Source organism: Schistocerca gregaria, chromosome 5 (genome assembly GCF_023897955.1).
Source record: "Schistocerca gregaria isolate iqSchGreg1 chromosome 5, iqSchGreg1.2, whole genome shotgun sequence".
Classification (NCBI taxonomy): Eukaryota; Metazoa; Arthropoda; class Insecta; order Orthoptera; family Acrididae; genus Schistocerca; species Schistocerca gregaria.
Window position 1 is genome coordinate 464,978,585 of NC_064924.1, and position 13,692 is coordinate 464,992,276.

Sequence of the window (13,692 nt, forward strand, 5' to 3'; positions counted from 1 at the left end):
GACAGGTGCACACTCGCGCACACACACACATATCCATCCGCACATACACAGACACAAGCAGACATATGTCATTGTGCCTGTCTGCCGGCACTTTCCCGCTTGGTAAGTCTTGGAATTTTAGTTTTTAATATGTCCATAATGTAGGTTTTTTATGTCGATAAACCCCTTCCTCCTTCCTTTCTGCTTAATGTGAATCTTTCTGTTGCTGAATGTATGTGATGTATTCTATATTTGTGGCATTGTGATCGAGTAAGTGTATTGAGTGCTTCTAGGTCTGTGTTACTCCATTTCACTACTCCAAATGAGTAGGTCAATATTGGTATAGCATAAGTATTTATAGCTTTTGTCTTGTTTCTTGCTGTCAATTCTGTTTTCAGTATTTTTGTTAGTCTTTGTCTATATTTTTCTTTTAGTTCTTCTTTAATATTTGTATTATCTATTCCTATTTTTTGTCTGTATCCTAGATATTTATAGGCATCTGTTTTTTCCATCGCTTCTATGCAGTTGCTGTGGTTATCCAATATGTAGTCTTCTTGTTTAGTGTGTTTTCCCTTGACTATGCTATTTTTCTTACATTTCTCTGTTCCAAAAGCCATATTTATATCATTGCTGAATACTTCTGTTATCTTTAGTAATTGGCAGAGTTGTTGATTTTGTTCTGTGTTGTATGTGTCATTAATTGCTGTGTAATGACTGAAGTTAATATTTTGTATATTGTTGGTAGGCATGTTATGGGGCGATATTTTGCTGGGTTTGCTGTGTCTGCTTGATCTTTAGGTTTCAGATAATTTATTCCATGTGTAAGTGTATCAGGGACTGTGTATGGGTCTGCAATGTAACTGTTAAATAATTTAGTTACATGTGCATGTGTTGAGGTGAACTTCCTTTAGCCAGAAATTTGCTATTTTATCTTTTCCATGGGCTTTCCAATTGTGAGTGGAATTAATTGCTTGGGTGACTTCATGTTGCAAAATTATCACTTCAGGCATTTGTGGTATCATCTCGTATGCGTCTGTTTCTGATTGTATCCACTGTGCATGCCTGTTATGCTGTACCGGGTTTGACCATATGTTGCTCCAGAAGTGTTCCATGTCTGTTATGTTTGATGGATTGTCTATTTAAAAATTGTGTGTGTTATCTATTGTCTGGTAAAATTTCTTTTGGTTTGTGTTGAATGTTTGGTTTTGTTTCCTTCTATTTTCACTTTTTTTGTATCTTCTAAGTCGTTTGGCCAATGCTTGTAATTTCTGCTTCCTTTCATCTAATTGCTCTATCGCTTCTTGTTGTGAGATTTTACCTAACCTTTTTTTGTTTTTTGTGTGACATTTCATTTCTTATAAATTGTGTTAGCTGTCCGATGTCTTTTCTCAGTTTTTCTATTCTGGTCTGTAGCCTGTGTTGCATTATTATTATTATTATTATTATTATTTGTGCCCTTGAAGAGTGCATTTAGACTAAACTTCATGTCCATTTCCCTGTTTTTTCTCTTTACGTTCTGCCCCAACTTACTTCATTTGTGTGCTGTGTTCCTGCTTCCATTCTTTGGTCCACTTTAGGTCCTCTGTTCTCTTCAGCTTCTCTTCTTTCCTGTTTGAAGAATGTTCTTTCATCCTCTAGCTGTGTTTTTGTCATCTCTGTTTGGTCCATTGTCTTCATTTGTTGTATGGTGTCTCTTGTAGTTTGTTTCTTCTGGTCAGGTTCCTAATGAGAGTTTTGTTTTGTATTGTTTCCTGTGCCATGTTGAGTTGTTCCATGACATTTCTTACTTCATTCATCCATTTGTTGTTTTTTCTTGTGCTAACCCAGTCCAAGATCTGTCTTGTTATCCTATGTGGTGCCATTCTACTGGGATGTCCTTAAAACTGTAGTCTTCGTTTCCTGATATGGTCTGTTATTTTCTTTGTGTGTTCATATAGTTCTTCAGTTGGCCTCTTTATCCATACTCTGTCTTTCTGCGTCGCCCTGAATATTTCCCCAAGTATTTTTCATTTGAACTTTTCTATCTGTTTGATTTGTGTCTCTCCTTGTACTACTGCGGGCTCAGCTGGGTATAATGCTTCTGGTAGCACCACCATCTTGTAGTGTCGCAATTTGGCCTTTTGAGAGAGAGCTTTCAGATTATAGTGATTCCAAGTCAGTTCGTAGGCCTTCTCTAGTTTTGCTCATTTCTCTTCATCAAATACCTTATTTCTTCCTGTAATCTGTATTGTTTCTCCTCGATACTTGAAATTTTCTGTTCACTGTATTGTCCCACATTTTGTGTGTAGTGATCGGTGTTTTTGGGTGCTCATGAACTGTATTTTCTCGTATGATATCTATAGTCTGGTCGTGGCTGTGATTTCGTGTAGTTCTTCTATGGCTCTTGTTTTTTCTATTTCTCGTACCATTTCGATGACTAAATCATCTGTGAACACTAGGCACTTGACTCTTACTTTTCCTAATAGGACTCCTTTCTGTGTCTTTTCCCATTCCTTCACTATCCTGTCCAGTGCTATGTTGAATACCAATGGCGAGAGGCCATCGCCCTGCCTGACTCTTGTTCTGAGAGCTCTCCACAGAACTTCACTTTAGATGTCATGTTTGTTAGTGTTTGCTGAATTATGGTTAGTGTCTTCCTACCTACTATGTACTCTTTCAGGATTTTAAAGAAGGTTTCTCTGTCTATTGAGTTGTATGTCTTCTTGAAGTCAACGGAGGTGATGGTTATGTTCTGTTTGTGTTGCAGTATCATCTTAAGGTTCTATATCTGTTCAGCATAAGACCTGTGTTTACGAAACCTAGCCTGGTATTCTCCAATCAGGTGATCAGTTTACTTCTCTAATCTATTTAGCAACACACTTGAAAGTATCTTATATGTGATGGGTAGCAGTGAGATGTCCCTATAGTTGTTTGGGTCCGACTTATCCCCTTTCTTGTGTAGAGGGTGTATGAGTGCTGTGCACCATTATCTCTTCTGTTTCCCATATCTGTTTCATGATGTTGTGTATGTACTCTGTGAGATCCGAGTCTTGCAGCATCCAGAATTCCGCAATGACTCCATCCTCTCCTGGTGCTCTATTGTTCTTGAGGTTCTTGATGATTTCTCTAATTTCTTCATCAAGGGCAGTTTGCTATCTGGGTTTGGTGGGGGTTCCTCCATGTCAACTTTGTCTGTTGGTGATTCTGCATTTAGGAGTTTCTTGAAGTACTTCAGGTTCGGTATTTGGTATTTTATCACGTTTTCTCTGAACGCCCTGTAGAAATTTCATGTGTTGTTCCGTGTCTACTTCTATCTCTTCTAGTTTCTGTTTGTCGTAGTTTCATTTTTCTTTACGGATGATTTTACTTGTCTGTTTCTGTGTTTTGAGAAATTCTTGCCAGTTTTCTGATATCTTGCTTCTATTGAACTTCTTCCATGTGTTGATTCACCTTTTGATTGATAGGTCACATGTGTGGTTCCACCAATGGTGTTTCTTGGTTCTCAGCGCTGTTGCTAATTTCATGGCTTCCTGAAGTTTTCCTGATAGCTGTTCCTATCTTAATTTTCTAAAGTTTTTTCTCTTGGTTGAGTGTTAGATATTCTGGATCTGGTCTAATGATTAGTTTTCTGTTGTTTCCTCTTAGGTATTAGGCGTATCTTTACCTGTAGTAGGTGGTGATCCAAGTTTAAGAAGCCCTTATCCAAGTCTAAGAAGCCCTTTCGTGTTGATGTTCTGGGTTTCCCTCTGTGCTTCTCTTTGTATTACGACATGGTAAATCTGTAATTCTCTCTTGCCGTTTGGGAGTTTCAACCTGGTTAATTATTCTATGGGTTTCTTGAAGTTTGTTGACATGACTTTGAGGTCATGGGTCTCACAGAATTCTAACAGGTGTCTCACGTTTAGGTTTGTGTCATGGTGTGGTGTGTACATTCCCGTAATGTGTCTGTATTTTTGTTCTTTTCCTGGTTTTGCATTGAAGTCTCCTAGAATAATTTTAGCTTGGTGTGTAGGTATTTTCTTGATTGTCTCCTCCTTTACTGTCCAAAAGTCCTCAATGCCGTCTGGGTCCTTGCTGTTGTAGTCATTTGTTGGTGTGTGTGCGCTATGATTGCGTATACCCTGCACCCTGTTTGCAGCATTAATTGTCAGTGTGCTGATTCTTTCATTAGGTGTCTGTGATTGTTCTGTGTACTGCAAATCCTGTGCCATAAGAGCCTGAGGTTCTTCCTGTCAACTGACGGTTTTCCCTTGTATATTCTGTAGTTCCCCATGTAGAAATGGTCTTCATCTGGGAATCTTATTAAAGCTATTATATACAAAAATTTTAAACACTGCACTGTTCCATTCACTTTTGCAGTCAAATACATACAAAACAAAAAACTTTTGCAATCCACGTCTTTGAGTTAAAGAATATCATTCTGTTATAAAATGTAAATTACATCAATGTTATATAAATAGTCTTCACGGGTTTGCCAGAAAATGATGTTGTGCGAATTCCACAATATTTCCTCGGAGCAAATGTTCGACATCTTCAGGAGGGGAACCTTGCTGGTGGCTAGGTATGACTGAAGGCAGCTGCAAGTGGAAGCCCAATAATATAGAACACACATGCAAAGAATGTGCAGGCATGGAAATCATGCATGTGCAATGATTTGCAGATAGGTGGTGCCATACTCAAATGCCCTCTATCGAAAATCGCAAAGCGGCCCTCCTGTGTGTGCGCTGTACACTGTATTTACTAACAGTGTGGACAGACATTACTCACTAAAAAGACCACACTAGACCAATGTTATGACGAATATGCTGTTGAAAAATCTTGCTCTCCTTATCCTGATTTAATTGCAGCCAATCCAGGGTTCCAGGTTGTGCTCAGTTGAAATCCTGAATCCCTATTGACGAGATTAACAGCTGTATGGATATGTATTGTTTCCTTAACAATGCAATCCCAGAAAGATGATGCCAGGGATAAAACTTCTGTCTTTTCATAAATCATATGATGTCCTGTATTCAGACAGTTATCTGCAATTTGTGACTTCTCCAGTTGGTGTAGGCATGTATGGTGCTGATGTTCATCGCAGTGTTCTTGTACTGTGTGACATGTCTGATCTACATATGCCACCCCACATTGACAAGGAATCTCATACACACCATGTTTCCTCATGCCAAAATCATCCTTAACTGAACCCAACAGGTTCCTTAGTTTTGCAGATGGTCAAACACACACTTAATGTCATTTCTTCTGAGGACTCTTCCTATTCTTGATGGCATGGCACCAAAATACAGCAAAAAGGTCTAAGTGATAGGTGTCTTTGTATCTTCATTCTGCTCCATGGACTGAAATTGCATGGGCCTGAATGCATTATGTATGTCTCTCAGAAGAACCGTTTTGTCAAAGCACTTTCTTCAAATATTGCATCTCACTCAACACACTTTCAAGAGCAGATACCACAAGCGCTCTATGAACTAACATACATAATGCACTACTGCTTTGTGCGACATGATGGTAGCTTGTGGCCTTCTAATGGAGATCTGTATGCGTTGGCTTGCGGTAGATGCTGTGTCGTAAGGTTCCATCTATTTTCCTTCATACCAAAACAGCAAGAAAAGGTAAAGTACCATCTTTTTCCATTTCCATTGTGACGTTTACATTCGGTTGGAGGGAATTTAAATGCTGAAGAAATGTAGGTGGAGTATCAAATCCATGTGGCCACACCACAAATGCGCCATGCACATACTGCAGAAAACAAGAGAGTTTGAGAGTGGCTGTCTGTAGAGCTTTTTCTTCAAAGTCCACCATAAAATAGTTGGCCACCATGGGAGACAGAGGGCTTCCCACGGCAACGCTGTCCACCTGTTCAAAATATTGGGCATGAAATAAGAAATATGTTGAAGTAAGCACATGTTTAAATAATATCACTATGTCCTCCTCATACTAGTTGCTACTGAGCTTTACAGAGTCCTGCAAGGGCACAATTGTAAATAAAGACATAACACCAAAACTTAAACAATTGCAATCTAAAAGATTTCAGGTGCTCTATGGAATTCTCCGAGTTTCAAACATGCCTATGAGAGCTCCCAATAGTGATGTCAGATATTTAGCAACAAAATAAAAAAGTGCTCCTACCTAATTTACATTGGTATGGAGATGCAGTCCATTCTTATGGATCTTAAATAGGCCACACAATTGAGGAGAAACTGCAACCGGTTGACGCAGACCCTTGGTGACTTTTGCTGGATTTGAGTCCTTCCTGTTGACATCGGAGGTCTTTCTCTGGATTCTACTGATTGGATCGCTTTTTAATTTACTGCATGCAATATCATCGAACAGTTTGTATACCTTGCCAGCATACTCCATGTGTGAGAGAAGCACAGCAGAATTTCCTTTGTCAGCAGGTAAGATGACAATGTCTTGGTCCCATCTCAATTCTTATTTCTTTCAGCTGAGGTGACATTTTTGGACTTCTCAGATGGAGCTCAAGTCAAGATGTGGCATGTGTCATGTCAAATCTCTTCAGCAGCATTCTTAGGAAGTTTCAGAATAACTTGTTCTATTCTTCTAATCACATCTCTGCTAGAAATGGTCCACAGTGTAGGTGCGATATCCAGACGCTCCTCTAGCACTGAAACTGGAGCTTCATCCAAAGTCTTCTCCATGAGATTAAACATGGTATGTCTTTGTATTCTTGGCATGTCTTCTTGCATCTGGGCTATGAGTCAATCATATTTTGTCATTTGATGAACCTTAGCTTGTAGTTCAGTACAATCAGAGTCCTTGGAAAATATGACATTAAGCAGGTTTTTTGACCATCTAGAAAACTGAGGAATCTGGTGAGTTCAGTTAAGGATGATCTTGGCTGGAAGAAACTTTTTTCTTGGTCTGTATAAGATTCCTCGTCTATGTGCAGTGGCATTGTCTTTCAGGGATTGCATCATTAAGGAAGCAATACATATCCGTACAGCTGTTATTCTCTTCAACAGGGATGTGGGATCTCAACTGAGCACACCCTGGAAGCCAGCATTGGATGCAGTTAAATCAGGATGAGAAAAATGAAGATTTTTTGATAACAGACCCATCATAAAATTGGTCTAGTATGGTTTTTCAGTGAGTAACGTCTGGCCGTATTGTTAGTAAACATAGTGCACAGCCCACATGCAAGATGGCTGCTCTGTGATTTTTGGCACAGAGCTTTTGAGTATGGCACCATCTATATGCAAATCATTGCACATATGTGATTTCTGCACCTGTACATTCTTTGTGCATGTGTCCTTTTTACAGCAGCACTGACGTTCGGATACTGCTACTTGTACCTGGCCACCAGTAAGGTTCTACCAACTGAAGATGTCGGATAGTTGTACTGAGTAAATATTGTGGAATTTGCATAATTTCATCGAGTGGCAAACTCAAGAAGACTATTTACAACATATTCGCCTGGAAAGCTTGAAGAGTCACATCTGGTACCTTTACGGGGGAGATATGATGAAGGACATATGTGAGTTTGACAAGTTACGCCTGAAGAGAAACAGACTGTTAACACTCCTGCATTTTTACTGAGATACCGCGACAAGTAAACCATTCCCACATTTGTTAAATTTCAACATTACATAATCTCTGTGACTGCTGTTAGAATTAATCGACGGGCGAGTGCAGTTCTTGTGAGAGAAAGGGTGTGCTATATACACCAGGAATTGTGGTTGGTGTACAGACAACAACTATCACTCCATTTGAAGATTTCAGAGAACTTTTCATCGGTATCATGGAACTGGATAGATAGCAGCGGTTGAGCACTGGCAGACTGGACTGAACAACAAGCTAAGGTTGGTCAAATGAGAAAATACGATCCGAATTGGAAGCCCAAATGCAAGAAGACATACCAAGAAGATGTACCATGTTTAATTTCATGGAGAAAACCCTGGACAATGCTGCAGTTTTGATGTTAGAGAAGGGTCTGAATTCCGCACCTACTCTGGGGACCATTCCCATCTGACATGCGCTTAGTGAATAGAACAAGCTGTTTTGAAACTTCCTAAGGATGCTGCCAAAGAGATTTGGCATGACACAAGCCGCATCTTGACTTGAGCTCCACTAAGAAGTCCAACTTTACTGTCACTTCAGCTGAAAGAAATCCTCTAGGGGAATTGAGAGAGGACCAAGACATTGTCATCTAACCTGCTGACAAAGAAATGCTATTGTGCTCCTCTCACACACGGAATATGATGGCAAGGTATACAAACTGCTCGGCGAACTTGCATACAGTAAATTAAAAAGTGATCCAACACATAGAATCCAGAGACAGACCTTGGAACTCATAAGGAAGGGCTCAAATTCAGTGCAAGTCACCAAGGGTCTGCGTCAACAGGTTGCAGTTCCTCCTTGATTGTGTGGCCTATCCAAGACCCAAAAGAATGGGCTGCTCTCCATCCCATTTTAAGTGAGGTAGGAGCATTTATTTATTTTGTTGCTAAATATCTGACATCACTATTTGAAGCTCTCATAGGCAAGGGCAACCACCATGTTCAAAACTCTGAGGATTCCATAGGTCACATGAAAACTCTTAGATTGCAATCATTGGATCTCTTAGTAAGTTTTGATGTTATGTCTTTACTTACAAAGGTGCCTTTGCAGGACATTCTAGAGCTCAGTAGCAACAAATTTCAGCAGGACACTCTGACAATATCTAAACACGTGCTTACTTCAACATATTTTGTATTTCTTGCCCAATATTTTGAACAGGTGGACAGTGTTGCTGTGGGAAGCCCTCTGTCCCCCATGGTGGCCAATTATTTTATGTGGACTTTGAAGAAAAAGCACTACAGACAGCCACTCTCAAACCCTCTGTTTTCTTCAGTATGTGGATGACACATTCGTGGTGTGGCCACTTTAACTTTTCTTGCTGTTTTGGTATGAAGTAAAATAGATGGAACCTTAGGACACAGCATTTACCGCAAGCCAACGCATACAGATCTACAGTTAAAGGCCACAAGCTACCATCATGTCGCACAATGCGGTAGTGCATTATGTAAGTTAGTTCATAGAACGCATGTGGTATCTGCTCTTGAAAGTGTGTTGAGTGAGATGCAATATTTGAAGAAAGTGCTTTGACAAAATGGTTCTTCTAAGAGGCAGATACATAATGCATTCGGGCCCATGCAATTTCAGTCCATGGAGCAGAATGAAGATACGAAGTCACCTATCACTTAGGCCTTTTTGCTGTATTTTGGTGCCATGCCATCAAGAATTGGAAGAATCCTCAGAAGAAATGACATTAAGTGTGTGTTTTGGTCATCTGCAAAACTAAGGACCCTGTTGGGTTCAGTTAAGGATGATTTTGGCATGAGGAAACATGGCGTGTATGAGATTCCTTGTCAATGTGGGGTGGCATATATAGATCAGACATGTCACACAGTACAAGAACACTGCGATGAACATCAGCACCATACATGCCTACAACCGGCTGGATAAGCTGCCAATTGCAGAACACTATCTGAATGCAGGGCATCACAGGATTTATGAAAAAGCAGAAGTTTTACCCCGGCATCTATCATTCTGGGATTGCTTGTTTAAGGAAGCAATATGTACCTGTACAGTTGATAATCTCATCAACGGGAACGTGGGATTTCAACTGAGCACAGCCTGGAACCCTGCAATGGCTTCTATTAAATCACAATGAGACAATCGAGATTTTTAGATAACAATCCTGTCACAATTTGGTCTCATACGGTTTTTTAGTGAGTAGCATCTGTCCACTTTAGTAAACATAGTGTACAGAACATGTGCAGGTCGGCTGCTCTGTAATTTTCGCAGAGAGCAGTTGAGTATTGCCATCTACCTGCAAATCATTGCGTTTGCCTGATTTCCATCCCTGCCCATTCTTCGTGCGTGGGTTCTGTATATAAGGACGTACCTAGCCACCATCAAGGCTCAATCACCTGAAGATACCAGACAGTTGCTCCACACAAATATTGTGAAATTTGCAGAACGTCATACAACAGCAAATTCTTAATGATTATTTATGATATATCTGCCAGGAAAGCTTGAAGAGTCATATATTAATATATATCATTTTCAAGTACATTAAGAATATATTAACTTAAAATAAAAATAGTAAATACAATAGTTTTGTAAATTTTAAGTATTTTCTGTGAATAGCACATAGGCAGCAATTCCTGTCAAAAGCCAATACAAAAATGCCCATCTGTGCTGAGCTACATTTGTCAAAAACAAAACAAACATTCTAAATGTATGGAAAATATCAAACTGTATGTTCAGCATGTAACAGTTAAGGTAATATGTTCTACTATGTTCAAAGAATTCATCTGAAAAATTTTGTGCAAAAAATCTACAATATGTGTTGTTTCTGGAACATAAACAAACGTCAAAATAATTGGTGCAAAATAGACACACAGATTTCTTAAAAGTAAAATATAAGTAGAAAAACATGTAATAGCTTACAAAATCTTCCTTTTGTGGTGGTCTTGAGTTGGATAAAGCCAAAATAAAATGCACAATTTTCTTCAAGTTATCTGTTGAGTACACATTTTTCAAAAATTCAAGATGCTGCAAACAATGTGCAAGCTGAGAAGCCTTGCCATCTGGAAGATCTAGTTGCAGTGTTGCCAATGCAAACAATGGGTCAAACCATGGTGGATGGTTCACATTTTCTCTACCTTTAAAAAAAAAGTTCATATTTTGTTACATGGAATTGGAAACACAGAAAAAGAAGTCTCTGTCAAAACATTACTACAACACACACACACACACACACACACACACACACACACACACACACACACACACAGAGTCGAATTGCTGATGAACAGCAGTAAAAAAGGAGGGAAGGGTGGGAAGAAGAAAAGAAGTCTCAGGAAAGAAAGTAGGTGAAACAGACATACACTCCTGGAAATGGAAAAAAGAACACATTGACACCGGTGTGTCAGACCCACCATACTTGCTCCGGACACTGTGAGAGGGCTGTACAAGCAATGATCACACGCACGGCACAGGGGACACACCAGGAACCGCGGTGTTGGCCGTCGAATGGTGCTAGCTATGCAGCATTTGTGCACCGCCGCCATCAGTGTCAGCCAGTTTGCCGTGGCATACGGAGCTCCATCGCAGTCCTTAACACTGGTAGCATGCCGCGACAGCATGGACGTGAACCGTATGTGCAGTTGACGGACTTTGAGCGAGGGCGTATAGTGGGCATGCGGGAGGCCGGGTGGACGTACTGAAGAATTGCTCAACACGTGGGGCGTGAGGTCTCCACAGTACATCGATGTTGTCGCCAGTGGTCGGCGGAAGGTGCACGTGCCCGTCAACCTGGGACCGGACCGCAGCGACGCACGGATGCACGCCAAGACCGTAGGATCCTACGCAGTGCCGTAGGGGACCGCACCGCCACTTCCCAGCAAATTAGGGACATTGTTGCTCCTGGGGTATCGGCGAGGACCATTCGCAACCGTCTCCATGAAGCTGGGCTATGGTCCCGCACACCGTTAGGCCGTCTTCCGCTCACGCCCCAACATCGTGCAGCCCGCCTCCAGTGGTGTTGCGACAGGCGTGAATGGAGGGACGAATGGAGACGTGTCGTCTTCAGCGATGAGAGTCGCTTCTGCCTTGGTGCCAATGATGGTCGTATGCGTGTTTGGCCCCGTGCAGGTGAGCGCCACAATCAGGACTGCATACGACCGAGGCACACAGGGCCAACACCCGGCATCATGGTGTGAGGAGCGATCTCCTACACTGGCCGTACACCTCTGGTGATCGTCGAGGGGACACTGAATAGTGCATGGTACATCCAAACCGTCATCGAACCCATCGTTCTACCATTCCTAGACCGGCAAGGGAACTTGCTGTTCCAACAGGACAATGCACGTCCGCATGTATCCCGTGCCACCCAACGTGCTCTAGAAGGTGTAAATCAACTATCCTGGCCAGCAAGATCTCCGGATCTGTCCCCCATTGAGCATGTTTGGGACTGGATGAAGCGTCGTCTCACGCGGTCTGCACGTCCAGCACGAACGCTGGTCCAACTGAGGTGCCAGGTGGAAATGGCATGGCAAGCCGTTCCACAGGACTACATCCAGCATCTCTACGATCGTCTCCATGGGAGAATAGCAGCCTGCATTGCTGCGAAAGGTGGATAACCACTGTACTAGTGCCGACATTGTGCATGCTCTGTTGCCTGTGTCTATGTGCCTGTGGTTCTGTCAGTGTGATCATGTGATGTATCTGACCCCAGTAATGTGTCAATGAAGTTTCCCCTTCCTGGGACAATGAATTCACGGTGTTCTTATTTCAATTTCCAGGAGTGTATTTAACAACAATAAATATCCAACATAGGAAATTAATGAGACAATATGGTTAACATCATTCTAAAATGTGATTTGAATGCATAAAACTATAAAAATTGTTATCTTGTAATGATAATAATAATAATAATAATAATAATAACAGACACCCAGTAACATAATTTTTTTGTTCTTGTGTCTGATTTACAAGGTCTGTGTACATTAAATTTTGCATCAAACTCAAGAAAACCATGACAGAGACATACCAAATGATGCAGAAAGCCTACGGTCATGAGTGCTTAAGCTGTACTCAGCATTATGAGTGGTTCACATGGTTTAAAAATGGCCAGATGGAAGTTAAAGACAACCCTTGTTCAGAACGCCCTTCAACACCTACCGACAACACTCATATCAGGAACATCAATGAAATTGTGTGTGCCAGATGAAGACTGACTGACTGAGAGATTGCAGGAGGATGTAACATTCCAGTTGGATCATGTCATGAAATCCTGACACGCATCTTGGAATGCATCGTGTTGTCGCCTAGTTCTCCCACGGCTCATGAATCAAGATCAGAAAGACCTTCGCCTCACAATGTGTGAAGAGCTTATGGATTGTGCAAATGAGAGATCTGGCCCCTGCAGAACATTTTCTATTTCCAAAGTTGAAAACCCCATTGAAAGGAAGAAGATTTGCAATGACAGATGAGATAAAAGCAAACTCGCACATGGCACTTCACGCAATCCAAAAAGAGGTGTACCAACACTGCTTTCAGGAGTGGAAATGGTGTTGGGAGCAGAGTATCAACAGTGGAGGAGAGTATTTCAAAGGAGACTTTGACGATAGTACAAGGTAAGTATAGAAAAGTTTTGTGGACAAAGTTCTGGACATTTTTGAATAGAGCTCGTACCTCTTGCCAATTAGCTAAGCATTATTAGTGGAAAATTCAAGCAAAGTCATCTTTACTGATGAGTTTAACGAAAGTTCAGTTATGCCTGCCAGCCGCTAGATGCATTAACCCCAGCATTACTAAAGGGAGGGCTTCGTAGGCCAGCTGATTCAGTATTTATAAGTTGTATCCACGTCCTTTGACATATGAACTTGAAATCAAAGCACTGTATTTACAACTGAGTGATTATACAATCTGTTAATTAAAATAAATTAAAATTCATTTATTTGATTTTATTCTCACTGGGCCTTGGAATCCCCCCCACCCCCACCCCCATGCCAAATTGATAATACCGAGGAAAGATTTCAGGTGGTTGTGATTTGGTGAAATGAACTTTTGCATTGTTGTCTTCAAACATATTTTTAGGATTTCAAATGTTTTTATTTTCATTGTTCTGCTTCTGTTGTATAGGTATTATAAATAGACAACATTTTCATGCTAGTTCTATTGAAAGAGTGCTTGAAAAATATCAAATATAGATTAGATGAAAGTAAA

The 13,692-nt window shown here is 40.8% G+C and overlaps 1 protein-coding gene across 3 annotated transcripts in view; it reads right to left on the minus strand.

The window, feature by feature from the left end:
• LOC126271918 (gamma-tubulin complex component 6) overlaps positions 1 to 13,692 on the minus strand; it is a 249,988-nt gene that overhangs the window by 189,029 nt on the left and 47,267 nt on the right. For all 3 annotated transcript variants that reach the window (XM_049974312.1, XM_049974311.1, XM_049974313.1), the window contains exon 3: positions 10,411 to 10,625. In XM_049974312.1, the coding sequence (XP_049830269.1) occupies positions 10,411 to 10,625 (215 nt within the window). The remainder of the gene's footprint in view (positions 1 to 10,410; positions 10,626 to 13,692) is intronic.